The 19,569-nt window shown below is 41.6% G+C and overlaps 1 protein-coding gene across 5 annotated transcripts in view; it reads left to right on the top strand.

Annotated features, from left to right (window-relative positions):
* The window catches only part of LOC123503376 (band 3 anion transport protein-like), a 121,351-nt gene that overhangs the window by 100,022 nt on the left and 1,760 nt on the right, over positions 1-19,569 (top strand). For 4 of the 5 annotated variants that reach the window (XM_045253078.1, XM_045253080.1, XM_045253079.1 and 1 more), the window contains 13 exons: positions 10,556-10,757; positions 10,977-11,205; positions 12,771-12,953; positions 13,068-13,377; positions 13,646-13,879; positions 14,123-14,271; positions 14,559-14,803; positions 15,604-15,672; positions 16,635-16,815; positions 17,063-17,319; positions 17,499-17,713; positions 18,084-18,292; positions 18,635-18,808. In XM_045253078.1, the coding sequence (XP_045109013.1) occupies positions 10,556-10,757; positions 10,977-11,205; positions 12,771-12,953; positions 13,068-13,377; positions 13,646-13,879; positions 14,123-14,271; positions 14,559-14,803; positions 15,604-15,672; positions 16,635-16,815; positions 17,063-17,319; positions 17,499-17,713; positions 18,084-18,292; positions 18,635-18,808 (2,657 nt within the window). The remainder of the gene's footprint in view (positions 1-10,555; positions 10,758-10,976; positions 11,206-12,770; positions 12,954-13,067; positions 13,378-13,645; positions 13,880-14,122; positions 14,272-14,558; positions 14,804-15,603; positions 15,673-16,634; positions 16,816-17,062; positions 17,320-17,498; positions 17,714-18,083; positions 18,293-18,634; positions 18,809-19,569) is intronic. The other variant, XM_045253081.1, reaches the window with a different exon arrangement.

The following is a 19,569-nucleotide window of genomic DNA, read 5'->3' as shown; positions in this document are numbered from 1 at the left end:
GAAAGCGCGCTTCTTTATGCTCTGTGGTTGGCGGCTGCTTGGCATCTGAAGCTTAATCAAAGTTACATTATGGTTTGCCTGTCACCCATTCCTCTTCGGCTTTATTTACGTCTTGCCCTGTACTGTCTAAAGGCGACACAGCCATCACCTTTCCTCCCAGCATGGCACATGAATCAAAATGAGTCCCTTCTGATAGCCTGATAAGAAAGAAAGTTTCCCTAACCAGACACTGGACTCAGTAAAGGTCATCTGTCTGATCACTGCTGGACCAGTTGTATAGTTGTGGCACCTTTACAGTAGCCTGCCAGGTTCCCTTCTTGTATGGCCGAGTGACCCTAACAGATGAGGGTTTGTATCGGTGTGACGGCTGAACTGTTGCCGCCCTCCATCCCTTGGCTGGCCAGGTCAGGGACACGGTGAGTGTGAGACCACGGGAACGGTAAATGAGTAGTGACTAAGCGGGAAGATAAGCTTAATTGAGAGAAGATGACAATGATGTTGGCAGCGAAGTACTCAAAGTGAATCTACATCGATGAATTCATTAAGGTTTAGTCTCTTAAGGGTAAATGTTAGTTGCTGACTTGTACACTGAGGCAATGAGTTAAGGTCACAGGTAAATCAGTGCTCTAACATTCTGGTACACTCAACATTTTCTATAGCAGGCATCGATCCTCCCTGCGTTCCAGAAGTGAGCATCAACACTCCAGGGTGATTGTAACGACCTTAGGTGCTTTGTTGCAGTGTTGTGTCAGAAACGGACGCAGTATTGCATTACAGTAAATCTCTAACACCTGCCTCACTTTATTGTCGAGACTGTGGGAAGGCAGACGTTACTGTTCATCACCACCCCACGCGGCGTGTAGGGGCTTTTTGAATAAGTCATGAGGCTGCAGGAGTGACGTGCCTGTTTGCTGGATCAAGTGAGGCAATCTTAAAAAGGATCCCCCCTCTTTGCCAGCGCCCCACCTCGGCTCCCTCCCCTTCCCCGCACACTGACCTGACCTCTACGCGTCCTGGCCCTACTCGTCATGCCAAACGCTCCCCCACACGCCTCATCCTAAGCAACTTAAACGGAAGAGAAAAAAGTCAAGGCCGGCTGAGTTGTTAGTGCGCCGAGTATCCCCCGAACGCCGCCACGCCTCGCTATGCACGCCCTCACCACCACTCAGCGCTAACCGTGGAAGAGAGAAAGATGGCGTACAGTGGCGCGAAATGTACAGAATACACCGTGAAGGGAGTGAACGAATGCTTAGTAAAGGAATGTACTTCAGATAAGGTGGTGGAAAATGAAGAGTAGGAATATTATGTAGGTAGAGTTGAGGAAGGAAATACTGAAGGTACATGGAGGGAATTGCTTCAAGAGATCCCAGAAAGTGTTGGAGGGCATAAGGTCTAACAGGGAAGGTGTAGCACAGTCTATTATCAAGGCAAGGGCTGTCGTGTGCATGGCGCTACATAAAGGGAACGTCACAATATACTACGTAGTGCTCAAAGAGAGAGAGAGAGAGAGAGAGAGAGAGAGAGAGCAAGTTTTGGATACTCGCGACCAAGTGAAATGCAGTTGGTGTCCACCGCAGGCTCTCTCTCTCTCTCTCTCTCTCTCTCTCTCTCTCTCTCTCTCTCTCTCTCTCTCTCTCTCTCTCTTATCTCTCTCACTCTCTCTCAACCCCGTCATTACTTTTACTCATTGGCACGTGGGGGAGGGTACAATACTAAGAGAGAGAGAGAGAGAGACTGACTGATTAAGAAGTGAAGGACACTTTTTTCTACACTATAACCTCTCTCTCTCTCTCTCTCTCTCTCTCTCTCTCTCTCTCTCTCTCTCTCTCTCTCTCTCTCTCTCTCTCTCTCTAAGTCCTCGGAATAAGTGAATCTTGACGAAAAATTGTAATGACTGACAGCACGAACACACACACACACACACACACACACACACACACACACACACACACACACACACACACACACACACGGGTTCGGTGGGTAGGATGGTGGTGTTGGGGGATAGGTTGAAGTACAGTGAACGTACTTGTAATTGTTATGCGCTACAGGAACAGAGACTATCAAACGAGAGAGAGAGAGAGAGAGAGAGAGAGAGAGAGAGAGAGAGAGAGAGAGAGAGAGGGGGATGATAAGCTTAACACTTTTTATTCATTGGTTTATCTTATTATTCCTCCTCCTCCTCCTCCTTTTCTTTATTGCCTTCATTATCATCTTATTATTCTTATTTTCTCCTTTTTCTTGTTCCTCTACTTTTTCTTTTTCCTCATCAACTTCTTTTACCTTCTTCTTCCTTCTTCTTCTTCTTTTCTTCTACTTCTTCTTTTGTCTTCATCTTCTTCTTATCATTATTATTATTATTGTTATTAGTTTTCTATTATTATTTTTATTATTATTATTATTATTAGTTTTCTTCTTCTTCTTCTTCTTCTTTTTCTTCGTTTTCCTTTTAACGTCACCATCAGTTTCCTTCCCACAATAAGAATACCACCATTGCATCATATTTTAGTTAACGTTTTTCCCGCTTCCCGTTTTCTTTAGAACTTGTCCACTCCTTTGTTCATTCCCACGTCCCTTCTTAATCCTCCGCTTCCTGCACGATATTCCTTCCCGTCCCTTCCTTCACTTCTTTCACTTCCTTTCCTATGTTCCTCATTTCCCTGCTTTGCCTTTTCTTCTTCCTTCGTTTTCTTTCGTTTCCCTTCTACGTTTTCTTTTCCTCTTACTTTCTCGTTGTTGTTTTGATTTTTTATCGTATTCTTAAGTTTTTTGCGTATACTTCTTCTTCTTCTTCTTCTTCTTCTTCTTCTCCTTCTCCTCCTTCTCCTTCTCCTTCTCCTTCTCCTTCTCCTTCTCCTTCTCCTTCTCCTCCTCCTCCTCCTCCTCCTCCTCCTCCTCCTCCTCCTCCTCTTCCTCCTCTGACCTCATCTTGATCATCGTAAAGAGAAAATAAAGATGTGGAGGAAAGAAAGAATCAAAACAATCATTCTCTCTCTCTCTCTCTCTCTCTCTCTCTCTCTCTCTCTCTCTCTCTCTCTCTCTCTCGGTATACACGTTGTCCTGCATTATCTTGCCCTCGCGGTCCTCCACCCGCCGCTGGGCATGTGAAATGAGTGGGTGGCGCCGAGGGGAATGTGTAATGAACCAGCGCACCTCCCTCACGTATTGAACACCCCACAAGTACAGACGCATAGGTAGCAGGTGTTGTTTATGTAAGGCTGATCATATCTCTCTCTCTCTCTCTCTCTCTCTCTCTCTCTCTCTCTCTCTCTCTCTCTCTCTCTCTCTCTCTCTCTCTCTCTCTCTCTCTCTCTCTCTCTCTCTCTCCTTTTTTTTTTTTTTTTTTTTTTGTTATTCCGCATGGTTTTGCTTAGTGTGTGTGTGTGTGTGTGTGTGTGTGTGTGTGTGTCACGTATCTTTTTCCGGTCGTTGGGTAGCACATTTGTTTTTGTCTTTCCTGTGTGTATTTTTCCCACTCGTCATCAGCCATACTTCCATTACGGAGCGTTAATATGGCATCACTTTTTTTTTTTTTTTTTTTTTTTTTTTCATATGGAGGACGAAAGAGTAAGAAAGAAGAATAAATCCTTTCACTTTCCGCTCCTAAAAATGTTGACCTGTTTAATACCGACATATTTTTTTTTTTTTTTTTTTTTTTTTCCTTACCTCTCCGTTTTTATTGCCTTACTCAATTTTTATCTTGTTTTCTTACCATCAGTTTTTACTTCTTTTTTTCTTAGCTTCAGCGCGGGTCATTTACCTGCCTTGCTGTCTCGTTAGTCTCGTGTTACATGTTCCTCAAAGTGTCATGTTTCTGTAACAGTACAGAAAATACCAGCGGATGTTTATTATATCTCATAGACACTTGTAATTGATACCGCTCGTCTTTACTTCTATAATCTTCCTCCCGCATAGCCTAGGGTATCAGAGTTCCTTGTCTATCTCGGCCTGAATAGAAGTGGAAGGAAGAAGAGATTTCTAGCCTGTCCTGTGTCCCGTAAGGAACTTTTATTATAGGGAAAAATTAGCTATTAAAATCTTGATAGGGAAGACCTTCGCCTACTTTCACTAAGTTGATCGAGTTAGTTACGTGCGAGGCGTGCCGGATGTGTTGGTTTAGGCTGGTGGGTCAGCCAAGGCCGAGCGTACCCCTACCTCCGCTGTTTCCTCGTCTGTAGCTCAACGTCTGTTCATGCAACAACTGAGCGGTGACGGCGCGTGGGGCAGGTGGAGCCCGGTAGTGACGCGCGCCAGTTGCATCCGCCTTTGGCTCCCTTACCCAACATGACCTCGCACTGCCAGACGCTGCCAGTCGGGCTCTGCGCAATGACATACCATATTTTTGACAAGCAGGCCATAATATTCTTGTTGTTCGCTAGATTTTCCCATAGAATATACAGTTTGAAAAGTCTACATGTATGCCCGAAAGACGCGGGCGACTTTAGGGAAGCGTGGAAAAAGTAGGGTGAATGGGCACTAGGCAGCGGCGGTGGGCGGAGCGAGGCGCTGACCCAGCGCCGCCTCCCGTATATCTGGAGGAGCTCGCCTTCAGCCCTCAGTGTGTATTCGGCTAAGTTACAGGACGGAGAGGAGCCTGCAGGATTGTGTCTGGCAGACAGTCTAGTGACAGCAGTGAAGCAGAAGAGGAGTGCTCAGTTGCTCTCGTGCCAAGTAGCACAGCAGTCGCTCTTTTGCAACGAAGTGCCCACAGCAGCGGATATGTCCGAGACTCCAGAGAAACTCGAAGACAACAATAATGACTTCGACAACGAGAAAACGACGCTTCGTCCGGACTTCCCGCTGGGTAATTGTCTTCTACTTTTATAACTGTTGACTGAAATGACAGAGTTATTAACTTGTGCTGAACGCTAGTGTGTTTGATGCCTACCGCCGCCACCCTCGGACCGCCATCACCCGACACTCGTCCCAGGCTAAAGCCGCTGCAGGAGATTACCATTGCCGGGATCCATAAGCTACGAGACAATGCTAGGAGAGTACTTACACATGAAAGCAATCGTCATGACTCCAGTGAAACTTACCTCATGTACTCGCTCGTGGCACTAAACCGTTAATTGTGTAGGTTGGCTCAGGTGATACACGGGCTGAATTCATATACGCGCGTGTTGGATCATCGTGTATATGCGGCATGATGATTTTCCTGCACTGACTCTGAATCACTTTATTATGCATTCATTAAGCTATTATTTCCTTTGGAGAGTTGAGCAGATAATGACTTCGCTCTCTGCACAACACAACACGCAGACAGTAGCGTGAAGGGAAGTTAGACAGCGCTTCCACTCTCCTCTCTTTGCATTGTTGTGTAAGGAAGGAGGAGCAGAGCAGGATGTCATGAGAGGAAGTCCGTGGGAGGTTTTGCATGACTCCCTGGGTGTTTGTCCCCGTGTCTCACCAAGCGGCGCGTTTCTCGTCTTGTTTTATCCACATCATTGTCTCATTCACTGGTGGTGCTTTAAACTTCTACTTCATACGGATGTTTCATTGTTATATGTTCTGGCTCTGTCTTACTTCATCTGAGTATAGTCTCTCTCTCTCTCTCTCTCTCTCTCTCTCTCTCTCTCTCTCTCTCTCTCTCTCTCTCTCTCTCTCTCTCTCTCTCAAAACTTTCTTTTTAACTATTTTTGTTCTTAAAAGTACGAAAAAAGCACTCAGTAGGTGAAGCACAAAGTCAATTCAAAGGTTTATGTACTGACTGACGTGAAGTAAAGAGTGAGGGAGTCATTGGGGAGAGAAAACACGGATAGCCTACTTCAGAGATGCTCAGTGACTTAAAAGATATAGAGCTCACGTATATGGGTTAAGGCTTAAGGACTGTACGCCTCTATTTTCCTAGCTCGACTAATGCAGAGGACGGAGTGTTGGTGGAAAACGAGAGGAATGCACTGTGTTATGCAAGGCGGCTCGGAACACTTACTCATCATCCGCTCACCACACTAGCTGGCCCCGGTTTTCTCAGGTTTTCTCAGGATTGAAGCCGAACTGAGTAGAGTGACTATGCAAAAAGTAGTGCCTGATGGTGTTGATGTAGCGTATATTTTGTATATTTTCTCCAGCACAGGTGTTTGGGGTCTTGGAATTGTGTCTCTTTAGCTTATTTGGCTTTCTTTTTCATTTTTCTCTCTCTTGATGGAATATAAATCTCCTCACGGGTAAAACTATAGTAATTTCTAGATCCGTGAAGAAAGAACCAGAAGTAGAACATGAGTACTTCGCGGCCTGCAGTTATTTACAAGAGAAAGCTTTAAGGATTCGTGTACGTTAGCGACAAGACACGTTACATTTTTTTCAATAACACTTCATCAGCAACGAGTGAACCATGTAGCATTCTCTTTCATTTATGCTTGCTTTACATGATACATATTTACCGTAGCCATAGATCGTAGTAGTTACCGTAGACACCTTTGCTTCATTGTCTTACCCAGTAACGACCAAATGCTTCAAAACACGAGAACTCGGTGCATCTAACATAAGGTAGGGAAGCTGCAAGAAGCCATCAGCTCAGCACATGGTAGCCTCTGTACTATAATTCTTCATTCGTCTCACCGTGTTGACCCAGAATTTCTCTTTCCTTTCATTCTTATTCTGTCCAACCTACTAATACAGAAGTTAACCCCTTTAATACTGGGACACATTTTTACCTTGGGATTTGTGTATGATTAGACAATTAGATATTAGGAAGGGTCTATGAAGGTCAGATGATTAATGGCCACAGTCTTCACTATTTTCATCACTACATAAGTATCCGAAACTATATAAAATCACCAAATAATAAGCAGAATAGATATGGAAACGCGTCAATGTACTGAAGGGATTAAGCAGTATCGTCATTCTTTCACTCCCTTTCACTGTTTCTGTCTTCGTTTGCACCGCTTCCTACGACTTCAACTGTTACATGCAAGGAGTATCGAGACACTTGTGGCACTACATTTTTGTTGACCTTTTTTTGGGGATTTCAATCTTTAAATAACTATGGAATTGGTAGTTTAGCGTATTTCATTTCACATTCTTATATTTTCTTAATGTGAGAAAAAATATGGTGTTTTAAGGACTAATTAATCCTGAAAGAGTAAATTTAAAGCAAAAAATAAAGAATGGGTGAATTTATAAAGGAACAGGTGAAGACTCAGGTAGGTCCTCCAGTGCTAGTAATTCAACATAGGGGAAGTTCTGCTCAGTGTGACCTACACCTGCGCAGCCAGGCATAGTTTTCTCCTGCATTAAGCACTCTATTCAAAAGCGACCTCCTCTCAGCAGGTATTCCTCAAGGTGGACACCATCCTAGCCACTTTTTCTCTCTCTCTCTCTCTCTCTCTCTCTCTCTCTCTCTCTCTCTCTCTCTCTCTCTCTCTCTCTCTCTCTCTCTCTCTCTCTCTCCAGTTGTAGTAGTAGTAGTAGTAGTAGTAGTAGTAGTAGTTATTCCGGAAACAGTTGAAATATTAAAGAGTATTCATATTATTATTATTATTGTTGTTGTTGTTGTTGTTATTATTTATTATTATTATTATTATTATTATTATTATTATTATTATTATTATTAGCAGTAGCAGTAGCAGCAGCAAGAGTGAAAGATTCGACTCACTTTTCCTGTAACGCTAACTCAGATCCTGAATGTAGAGGACTGTTCACTGACAAGAACACAAATTTATATCGCTGTTGTTTATTACAGTAAAAAGGAAATGTACAGTAAAATAGGAAATGTTCAGTACAGTGTATATTCTGAACCAAAGGAGACGCTGAAGTAAGACATCCACTTGTAAGTTGGCCACATTATTTACTATGGAGCGATATAACGGCAATGACTCGTGGCGATTGCGAAAACTTTTAAGGTGATGAATTTCAGTAATCATCTCTGAACTTAAGGGGGATGTAAAGTTCCCTAGTAAAGTAATGCTGCAGTCAATTATAGGTGCTCTGGTAAGCTGTATTATTGATTTGAAGGCAATGCATAGCTAAGGTTATTATTTTATTGAGACTCCAGTTATTTGAAATTACTGTTACATCGCGCAGTCCTTGAGAGGAGGCCCAGTGATACCCACTCTCGCTGATGTAACAATTCTGAAATGTCAGCCTGTTGAAGCGACGCAAAAACAAATCCTTGGTGTAATTATGTTTTTAAAGACATCTCACGCAAGAGACCATTGCGTAAAATCTGTTAATCGTTTTGGAAGCAATGTTTTGTGTCTCAACAAGAGCTGCGATTGAGCGATAAGGTGCCCATGCAAGTTCACCTCCTCTTCCCGACGCCCGCCTGGAACCAAGAGTAGTTTAGTCTACATAACTCAAAATTCTGAAGCCCTTACATACAGCAGGGTGGTCATTTGATAAAACACAATTCAGTAAGTTCACTTGTGCAACGAACGTGCATTTTGTCAAATTATCAGCACGCAGAGAATCGAGCACTGCTGCAATTACTTGTCTTTCGCACAGTCAGGCTTCCAAGGCTACCCAAACTACGCCAATGAACCGTCCACCTCGCCGGAGACCACTAACTTATATTAAACCATGACATTGAATTACCAAGACTAACCTATTCCTCCCCCCAACCTATCTCACTGACATTCAGTGATATGAAAGAGAAAACTGAAGGTGTCTGCAGATAACAGCATTCAATAAGTCAGCAGCATATGGACGGCGTCACTAAGCCGGACTGGAAAACCTGATAACCTTGTAGTGCCAGCCAGGACAGTCACACCGCAGGGCAGACCGCGCCTCCATTGGCCTCTGCTCTTCAGTCGTCATTGATGAAACCCATTCCCGGACGTCTCTTGGTTCTGATGACCACCTGCCGTATGACATGTGCATTTCCCTTCTGGAAAAAAGAGCATCACAGACATGGACTCCCACACAATGGCAGGGATGTCGTCAGGTTCACACTGGCACACGTCAAGGCCACGAAGAACAACAAGAAAGTAACGTGCAGGACTTTTCTCATTTCCCACAATTACATACTTGGGTGGAGGACATCGACTAGGGATGTTTTAAGAAACACCTGAGCTATTTATTTCAACAAGAAGTGCCACAACAAAGGTGTCAGCGGTATTGGAAAATAAAATAAAAAAATCGAGGACGAAAAGTTATGAAAGATTGCTACTTTTTACTGAGACGTCATTTGTTGCGGAGAGAAGTGCAACTCTTGAGAATGTAGTTGTATACTATTGATATAGATATTCATAGTTTGAAGTGAATATTTTTATTTAAAGCTACAATAGGAAATAAAAATTATATGATTAGATACTATTTCTTTCTTCTACTGAGTTAAGAGAAAGAAATAACCTAATAGATTTAAAACAGTGACTGACTGAATTCAAGGAAAACAATGGAAGAAAAACTCGAGCAGATACAGGGGAGAACAGCGACCGTTAACCACACCAGCAAGAAATCGACCAGAAAGGAAACTTGTGACATTGGAGCGTGAAGAACAATAAATTTCCAGGATACTTTGACATCTAAATATAGATGGATATACGTATACACCGAGTCTCGCGTGGGCTGTGTATACTTCATAAGGCGATAACAAAATAATCAGCGTGACCTAAAATGGATGTTCGAAAAATGAAGCAAAAAAATGAATAACTGGTCCTGTTGTTGATATTTTAAACGACTTTTTCGGTGACTGATGTAAAATTCATCAAGAGGATCCTGTTTGTCCAGTCAGAGAGAGAGAGAGAGACGTGCTGATGTGCAGGAATAAGAAAGTGAAATTAATCAGTGAAGCGTGTACAGAAGGGATTGATTGATTGTTGATTAATGTATTGGAGTCATTGAAGGACATTTATCCTCAGGGAATCACGAATTTTCTAAGCTTATAGGGAAGAATGGTGATGTGCTTGGCCCGCCTTGTTAGTTGCTGCTGATGGTAATGTTTGATGGTAATGTGATTTATTCTCAGCACGGTAATGATAGGGTTGTGTTCCCAGTTGATGGCTGATGTAAGTAGTAGACTCATCCCACTCACCTTCCTCTCCACCCGCTGTAGCCTTCTTTTCTCTTCCCTTTCATTCCCACAAGCGTAAATTCCATAGTCCTCCAGTCCAGTATCGTTTGTTGTGCCCTTATCCTCCCTCCTCCCTTCTTGTTTCGTGTGCAGTAAAGCGGTGCACATGTAGATCATTAGTGATACAATTTTCTCCAGTTTCACTTTTGTTACTTACCTGGAAGCCGAGAGGGAAGGAGATGCACCAGTTTGAATGTTCTGCCCGAGACGAGTTGTTTTCCAGTCCTTGGTGAGGATGGTGATGCGCAATGACCTCGAAACTGATGAGCGACAGAGCTTCTTTTTTTCTTCACTTTTTTTTTTTCTGTTGCTACGTAGGGGTGTGTTCCTTTTCTCATCCTTTTTTTTTCTTTTCTGTTGCTACGTAGTGGTGTGTTCCGTCTATCGAACTTTATAGCATCAGATATTTCAGCTTGCTCCATTTTCTGTTGTCAGTTTGTCACGGTAGTGCGAAAGAATGTATGTATCTGTAGTGATGGTATGGCTGCCTTGACCTTGTTTATTATTGCACCTCGTGTTTACCTCTGTCTTCTCCCTCCTCAGGCGCGGTGCTGCTGGATCTGGAGGAGCGGGACCTCCCAAGCATCGCCGGCCGGGTTGTGGATAAGATGATTGCTTGTGACCAGATCCCGGCTGACCAACGCGAGGCTGTGATCCGAGTCCTGCTCCTCAGACACAAACACATCCGCGAAAACCAGTCATCCTTCAGGCTCCCCTCCCTCGGCTCCAAGAGCACCCTAGTCAGGTGGGTGTCACTCACCACCCACGCTCGCGCTGACCTTCTCCGAGTCACCATGTTCTCATAAACATTCCTTTTGAATTAGAATTTTAAGTTCTTTGAAGTTTACATGAGAAGTTATTATTATTATTGTTATTATTATTATTATTATTATTATTATTATTATTATTATTATTATCATTATTATTTTATCATTATTATTGTTATTATTGTTTTCCAAATCAGTTCCGACGAGAAGCTATCGCGGTCTGCAACGGCCGGCAGCCTAGACGGCGGCAGCCTGCGGTCCTCGGTGCGCAAGGCCGGCCTTTCAAATCTTTTCCACGTCAACACCTTCTCTAACTTCCTCCGCCACAACTCCGTCGACGACGCGACCAATGTCGTATCCAATGGTGATGTCTCAAAGGACAACGTAGCCATCAAGAGAAGCGTGAGCCACGAGTCCTACACACAGGTGAGTGATATCTCATTACAGCTAAAGAGTTCCTCACGTGCTCACGTGAAAGCCGCTGCGTGTGGGTGATGACACTGATGAACACGACTTCCGTATCAGAAATGTCTGAGAGCTTTACTGTACACAGCACCGTTAGTGGCCTTGCCATGCATTGGCACCAAGTAGTGTTGGATCCAGCAGCACAAAGTTAGTTGTGCATCCCACGCAGCTGTGTGGAGGGAGAGGCAGCAGCACCTCTATTCAGATATGTTGTCCTACCCACCGTGTGTCGTAACTCGGCAGCCGCTGCGTGAACTTACACTTCCGTGCACAAGAAGTTTGTACACATGGCCTTGCCCGACAGTCAATAGTGTGCCCTTCCCGTGTCCCGCTCACCTTGCAGAACCTAATGTAATACCCTGTTTGACCTAAACACTTCTTCCGTCCACCCTGCTTGTCTCACCAGTACCTACTTCAGATTTTAATGTAATATCATGGTTGACATTTAAGTACTTTTATTCTTATTTGAACGAACTCAGTAATTTTCCCTCACAAAGCTAAAGGGCTGAGGAGTAGACAGCCTTGTGGCGAGTGTTGCCGCAAACACAACCCTCACACACAGCGCCTAGCGTTGAGGCATAAAAGTACAGAAGTCATGGTTACACAAAGACCGACTGGTGCCCCGCGTTGCCTCACCCTCCCATTCCCGTTACGCCCAAGTCTGCGCCTCCCAGAAAGCAATCGGGGAATCCCCAACGAAACGGCGACCTCTCAGGAATGACACTCAGGCGGCCTTGGTTCGGCGTCAGCCCCATCCCACACCACTGCTCTCTCTCTCTCTCTCTCTCTCTCTCTCTCTCTCTCTCTCTCTCTCTCTCTCTCTCATTGCCGCCGGAGGAATTTTCCTGGCACGCCATTCATGTCAACACGTCAGCCTGTCCGTCCTTCCCGTCCACCATCATGTGTAAGTGGTGTAACCGCTGAGACAGTTGGACAATTGCAGGCGTTATAACATTGACAGCGATCGATCCTGGGAATAGAACAGAAAAGAAAGAAAATCAAAACTCGGAGAGCGTGGGCGAGAAAGCGTCAATGAGCAGCAAACAACCTCCAGCCTTGGAGTGGTGAGAGTCGACCAGGCCGGGCGTGGCGCGGCGCTACAATCGCGACGTCACTCGTCAGTGCCAGGCTGCCGCTGACCTCCACAGCAAAATAGCGCCCACGGGAGCAAGCAAGACAGTTTGCCATGCGCTACTTGTCATCCTCATATACTCTCTCTCTCTCTCTCTCTCTCTCTCTCTCTCTCTCTCTCTCTTAAAAAGATAGACTAGACTTTCTTTGTGATTTGAGGTAGGCCTTGTATATGATGATGATGGTGTGTGTGTGTGTGTGTGTGTGTGTGTGTGTGTGTGTGTGTGTGAAGTTGATGAAGGATGTTACAATAATATTTTGTTATCAAGTGCAGTAAATATTGAGAGGAAAACAAAACAAGAGCACTGAAATTTTTCCATAACACTGCATATACATTGAAATGATATGTTTTTCCGTTGACTTTCCACGTCACTTTGTGCATTAACCTTTCCCAGATTGACATTGATGGTGATGGAGGTAGAAAAGACGATGTTTGTAAGAATAAGGAATTGATGAAGAAGATTCCGGAAGGCGCCGAGGCCACGGCAGTACTGGTGGGTGCCGTAGACTTCCTGAAGCACCCCACCATCGCTTTTGTCAGACTGGCTGAGGGCGTCATGATGGACAACCTGGTGGAGGCAAGTGATCCTGACCCTTAATATTATAAAAGAAAAGGAATGTTAGAGAAAAACCTTCACTCTTTTACCATACATGGTATCTTTCTCTAATTATCTTTCTCCTTACCTCCACAGGTGCCCATTCCAGTCAGGTTCATGTTTGTGCTCTTGGGTCCCTTCCACGGCGAGATGGACTACCATGAAGTGGGCCGATCCATCTCCACCCTCATGTCTGACAAAGGCTTCCATGAGGTGGCTTACCGAGCACACTCACGAGGGCAGCTGCTCTCCGCCATTAATGAATTTTTGAATGCTTCCATTGTTCTTCCCCCGACTGACTGGAGTAACAAAGACCTAGTTCCTGTGGATGAAATTCAAGAAAAAGCCAGTCAGATGATTAAGAAGAAAGAAAGCATCAGATCTAAACGCATGCAGGCAGAGCAAGGTATGAACTGCTAGCATGTTTATACTACATGACCAATGCATAAGGTCTGTAGTCAATTTCTTATACAGATATACATGTACCATATTTTCATGTTTTTTTCTGCTTTTATGATTTTCTGTTGTTGGTTTCCATAATGGCTTTTTTTTTTTTTCCCATGTTCATCCCAACCTTGATACTTAATAACATGCATTACTTGACATACTGTACATATTACATTTTGTTCCATTCGTGTATGTAACTTACATTTTTGCTCTGCTTCACTTCACAGAAACAGCGGTGGCAGTAGCAGGAGCTGGCGATGGAGGAGACAAAAAGCCACCCCCTCGAGATCCTCTAATCCGTACTGGAAAGCCTTTCTATGGTCTTGTGCAGGACATCAAAATCAGATATGCGCTTTACCTCTCAGATCTCAAGGATGGATTGGATGGTCAGGTAGCTGCAGCAGCCATCTTCATTTTCTTTGCTGCCCTCTCAGCTGCCATCACTTTTGGTGGAATGTATGGTAAGATTCAGTACTCCCTTTCTTTTATTAAACTCCAGTATGACAAGAATTGGTCTAAACACTGTACTCATTAAGATAAAGATGTGCACCAATTGATTGTACTGCCACATCAGTGTAAATCTTACAGGAAATATAGTTTATTTTATGTAAGAGCACATCAAAAGTACATACTTATTTTGCATTCTTAAATGTGGTTATGTCTGTTTATAAAGTTTGAAATAACATAATTTCCTTTAATTTCAGGTGACCAGACAGACAACTATGTTGGTGTTGGTGAAACGCTCCTTATTTCTGCTGTAAATGGTCTCATCTTTGCCCTGTTTGCTGCTCAACCTCTCCTCATTGTAGGAGCAACAGGTCCACTCATGATATTTGATATGAGTCTCTACTCGGTGAGTTTCTGTTATTAACCTTTATGAATAATGCTTAATGTACAGCTAACACTTGTTGCTACCAATCTTAAGAATTGTTTTCATGTATAAATGGCATAATTAAATACTTACTATTTTCTTATTGATCAGATATGAGCCACAAGTATGTGTTTGTCTTTACTGTGTTTGTCATTACTTGCTTGTCATTACTGTGTTTGAACAAAATATTATGTAGTGTTACTTATTTTCTCTCATTTTTCCAGTATTTTTTTCCCCATTATTTATCCATAATTATTTTGTCTCTACAGTTTGCCATGACTTATGAGTTAGATTTCCTATCTCTAAGAGTCTGGATTGGAGTATGGATGACAGTGTTTGGTTTGCTAGTTGCTGCATTTGAAGCTGTTGCTATTGTGAAGAAGATGACAAGATTCACAGAAGAGATTTTCTCCACCTTGGTGTGCATCATCTTCATCTATGAATCCTTTGTGAAGCTCGGCGAAATCTTCAAAATGCATCCTCTTATAGCGGACTATGGAAATATTACCGAAATGTAAGTGTTGTTCTTTTCACAAATTTTTTTTTTTTTATGATTTAGATGGTATTTGATGAGAAAAGATATTATATGAAGTCTGCACATTTGATAAGTAACAACTACATTTAGAGAAGTCAGCACATCTAATGAAAGAAAATACATTTAGAGGAAACCAGCATATTTTACAAGACAAGTATATCTAAAGGAAGTTAGAACTTAGAGAACTTGGGAAGTGTATACATTACTGGTATTTAGTGTTCATCATGAAATGTACATGATCTTAAAATTACTTGTTGGGTAAAAGTAATGCAACACAAGCACATTGCTCATAACTGTTTTCCTAGACCAACTCTAAAAAGGATTGACAACTGCATATTAAATGTGACAACTTGATTAAGGATAAAATTCTTACATCATGATATCTGACATATATGACATACCAATGTGCATTGCCTACTTGGAAAATTAAAATACAATTACTTACTGCCTTATTACGCTACATTTTATCAGAACATGCCATATATACTGTATGTGTGTCTGCATAAATTATCAACTTTCTTGTCTAATTTGCTAATTTCAGACATGCTTTGATTTCAGTACAATTTTATTATGAATTAATATTACATACATACATGAATACTTTTAATTTTTCTAATGTTTTCTTCCTAAATACTGATCTCTTCAATGCTGTCCATGAACAATGAAATAATACGACAATTCATCGTAGAAAAAAGCGGTAACCTTGCTCTTCTGAACTTTCTTTACTTTTCTCATTTCCTTTATATACAATATGCACACTGAAACTTTTGTTCATTTAGACCAACACAAGTTGCGATGGCAAACAGCACCATCTCCGCAACCACCATGGCACCCATAAATGAGACCTCGTAAGATTTTTTTTACCTGTGCATAAGCTGGTTCTGCTTGCTTTATTAAGTATATATCTTGTGTTATGCATTCCTTACAGCAAGAGTTTGATGCTTCTAACATTATACATACCACATGCTTGTTGACTGCCTTCTTTGGCCCACTGTTTGTGTGCCACTTGTTTGGAAGGCCTGAGAGAAAATAGAGGAAAGTAGAAATGTAACATAGCCCACAAAAAATATGTCAAAAGGTGAGGGTACAGCCAGGGTGATGAGCTGGAAGGAGTGAAAAGAATGACAGGAGGAGAAATTCAAAGTGGCCATTAGTGCAAGAGACATAGAGAGGAAGAAAATAACAGATTTAATAATAAGTCAACACCCACATTGTCAATATAAAGAAAAGATAAAATTGGCAAATGGGAAAAATCATCTCCCATTCTCACCGTTGCATGGTATGAAAATGTAATAATTTCTGTTTCTCAATAGAGTAACAGTTTTTTTGTCATTCAAAGCTATACTGTAATGGCATGTGTATATTACTCTGCTCCTTTGTAGCATGAAATCTAACAATTTTACTTAACATTTAATTTAATTTGATTTATTTCTTATCTTGAAATTCTTACTTAGTTATTTTGAATGGATTTCATGTCAGTTGAAGCTATACTGTAATGGCATGCCCACCTATGCTGTGCCTATTACTCTGCATCTTCTTAGCATGAATCTTTTCCTCTGCTCTGTATATGCAGTATGCATGATGAGATCCTTTGTTATTGTTGCATTTTGTTTAGAATTACAGGAGTGAACTTTACAAAAAGAGAGCTTTCCTTATTTATCAGTATGTTTTATTACTTGTTTTCATAATTGATGAAATATTAATGCAACTGAACCAAGAAAAACTATGAATAAGTGAAAATAGCTCTGAATCTTGTCATATGACAATTTGGAAAGTGCACATGTCTAATTCATCCTCCTCTCTACTGTAGCATCAGTGGTGTTATCGAGAACGGAACTCTGCTCAATGCCACTGACGCCAATGGTGATGAGGTGATTGTGACACTACCACAGCCCAACACTGCTCTGCTCTCCTTTATTCTTATGATTGGAACATTCATCATTGCCTTCAAACTAAAGCATTTCCGTAACTCAAAGTATCTGGGACGAAGTGTAAGTAATTAAATATTTTTTTTATTTTTAAGATCCAGATGTGTATGTTTTCTTATTGCTATGGAATATCTACAACCCTCCTGCACCATGAAGTATGATACTAGCACCTAGAAGTTCCTGGATGAGCTCAGAAATTACACCTTATGACTTCTAAACCAGAAAAAAATTAAGGAGGTTCAGATATGTGATATGAATTGCAATGTTCAGAATGGATTTTACGAAGAACATTTATTTTATTTTCCTCCAGGTACGTCGTGCCCTGGGAGACTTTGGTGTCCCAATCTCCATTGTCCTTATGGTTCTCCTGGACTACTTGATTCATGACACCTACACTGACAAGCTGACCATGCCTGCGGGAATCCAGCCATCCAACCCAGAAGTGCGAGGATGGGTCATCAATCCATTTGGTGAAACTAAGCCCCTTCCAGTGTGGTGTATCTTCATGGCAGCTCCAGCATCTCTTCTCCTGTTCTTCCTTATCTTCCTGGAAGAGAACATTTGCCAGTAAGTTAAAGTTCTCATTTTTATTTCTATTATAGTAATAATATCATATGAGTTGAGTTCATCAAAGGATCTGTAAACTGATGTTCAAATTCTTAATTAGTGTTAGATTTTGTGTTTTGTCAAACAAGTGTAGTGACGACTGTTTGTCATGTTTTAATAAATACTGTATCTTACAACAGCCTGATTTTGAGCAAACCAGAGAAGAATATGGTCAAAGGATCAGGATTCCACTGGGATATTGTGCTCTCCTGTAGCATCAACTTGATCTCAGGATTGTTTGGTGCTCCCTTCATGGGTCCTGCTTGTGTCCGAACAGTCTCCCATACTTCAGCTCTGACAGTCATGAGCTCCACACATGCACCTGGTGAATCACCAAAAATTGTTGGGGTAAAAGGTGAGTAATTTACCTATTTTGAAATTAAATAAGTTTTACATGAATCTTTTATTGGATGGGAAAGAAATATTTTACTGCTCATAGCTATCATAACCAAGAGACTAATAAAAAATTCATCTAAGTAGTTAATATTAGATGTGTCCTTGTACCTGCCCACTGTTGCTGTGTGTGCTCTACATCAGCCTTTTTTTAATGAACTATTGAAGGGGGCTTGAAGTCGGTAAACATTAAGTTTAAACTTTTAACTTTGATCCCTCACTTTGTTGGTTGATGGTTATGAAGAAATGAAAACTACTTTGTGAAATATGCATTGCTGTTCATGGAAGCGCATGTCTTAGAGAATCTTACTGAACTTGATTGTAACTTACAGAGCAGCGACTGAGTGCCATCGTGGTGTCCGTCCTGATTGGATTGTCTGTGCTACTGGGAGCAGTGCTTAACCTGGTGCCAAAGGCAGTGTTGTTTGGCATCTTCTTGTACATGGGAATCTCCTCAACAGCTGGCATCCAGTTCCTTGAGAGACTAATTCTTGTGTTGATGCCAGTCAAGCACCACCCTAATGTTCCCTATGTAAAGAAGGTAAGCTACTCAAAATGCAGTACATATTATATAAAGTATAAATTAATATCAAAGTATATGCTTCTTTAAAATGTTTCACTGAGATGAGACACTATTGAGGTGCCTTAGAATGCCCAGAGGAAATGCCATCTATGTTCATGTCCATATTGTCTCACCATCATTGATACACCATGATCACTAGCATGAATTTAACCTATGCATAGGATAAAGAGAGGACGCAAAAACTTGCAAAACTCAAGACAAGGAAAAGTTAAAGTTTGATGTTGAACAATGCTGGAATTCTGTTGTTCACTATTTGTTTTAATGTGACTTTTTCTAATATTATTTACTGTGTATTTACAGGTACGCACATGGAAGATGCACGCCTTTACTGGGATCCAGCTTCTGATGATTGTGATCTTGTGGATTGTCAAGCAGTCTCCAGCAGCTCTTTGCTTCCCCTTCGTTCTCATGCTTCTCATCCCTATCAGACTGTATCTTCTTCCATACGCCTTCACAAACCCTGAATTAAGCGCGGTAAGTCATTTGTTATCCTTTGTAAATGTAATAAAGTTACTGGTACCATAGATAAATATGTTACTTGTTACTATAATTGCACAATCCCATTTTAAAGATAAAGGTATTAACAACATTACTCATCATCATTTTCAAGAGGCGGGTTTCATGCATAAATAAGCCTCATTGTTTGCTGACAGCCTGCTAAACAAGTTACAGCTTCGGTGTCATGTCTTAGGTTTTCTGAATCTTTGCTTTGAAGGTTTTTTTTTTTTTACCTGTTAACACATACCTCAGAATGTTTACTGTACTTCACTGAATCATTCTGTTATTTTCAATCAAGCAACTTAAAATTTCATTCATAAAAGTCTTCAATGAAATTTTTTAACAGACTTACGAGGGAGTATCTTATGGCAAGTTTAGGTCACCAACCTTGACTATATTCAAGCTGTAATTTGCGAGCAATATTATAAGACATATTGGTGACAGCTCTCAAAGCGTTACCTGTAGAAGTCGAGGTGAAGGTGTCTTAATGAGTAATGAATGAAAGACTAGTCTGCTTGTAGTGAAAACACTGGAATCTTGATCATTGTATAGCATAACAGAATATTTCATACCAGTACCTTCATGATTCTTTTATTGATAGTCCCAGAATCTAATGTCTTTTTTTTCTTTGAATGCTAAGTTGGCTGAAATGGGTAGGATATTTACTTTTTTGGCATGAAATTAAAATTACAACTAGCATAGGAGTGTATTTAAACTATACATTCTATGTATACATG

This window comes from Portunus trituberculatus, chromosome 14, assembly GCF_017591435.1.
Source record: "Portunus trituberculatus isolate SZX2019 chromosome 14, ASM1759143v1, whole genome shotgun sequence".
In the NCBI taxonomy this organism is placed as follows: Eukaryota; Metazoa; Arthropoda; class Malacostraca; order Decapoda; family Portunidae; genus Portunus; species Portunus trituberculatus.
This window is presented reverse-complemented; position numbering and strand designations above follow the sequence as displayed.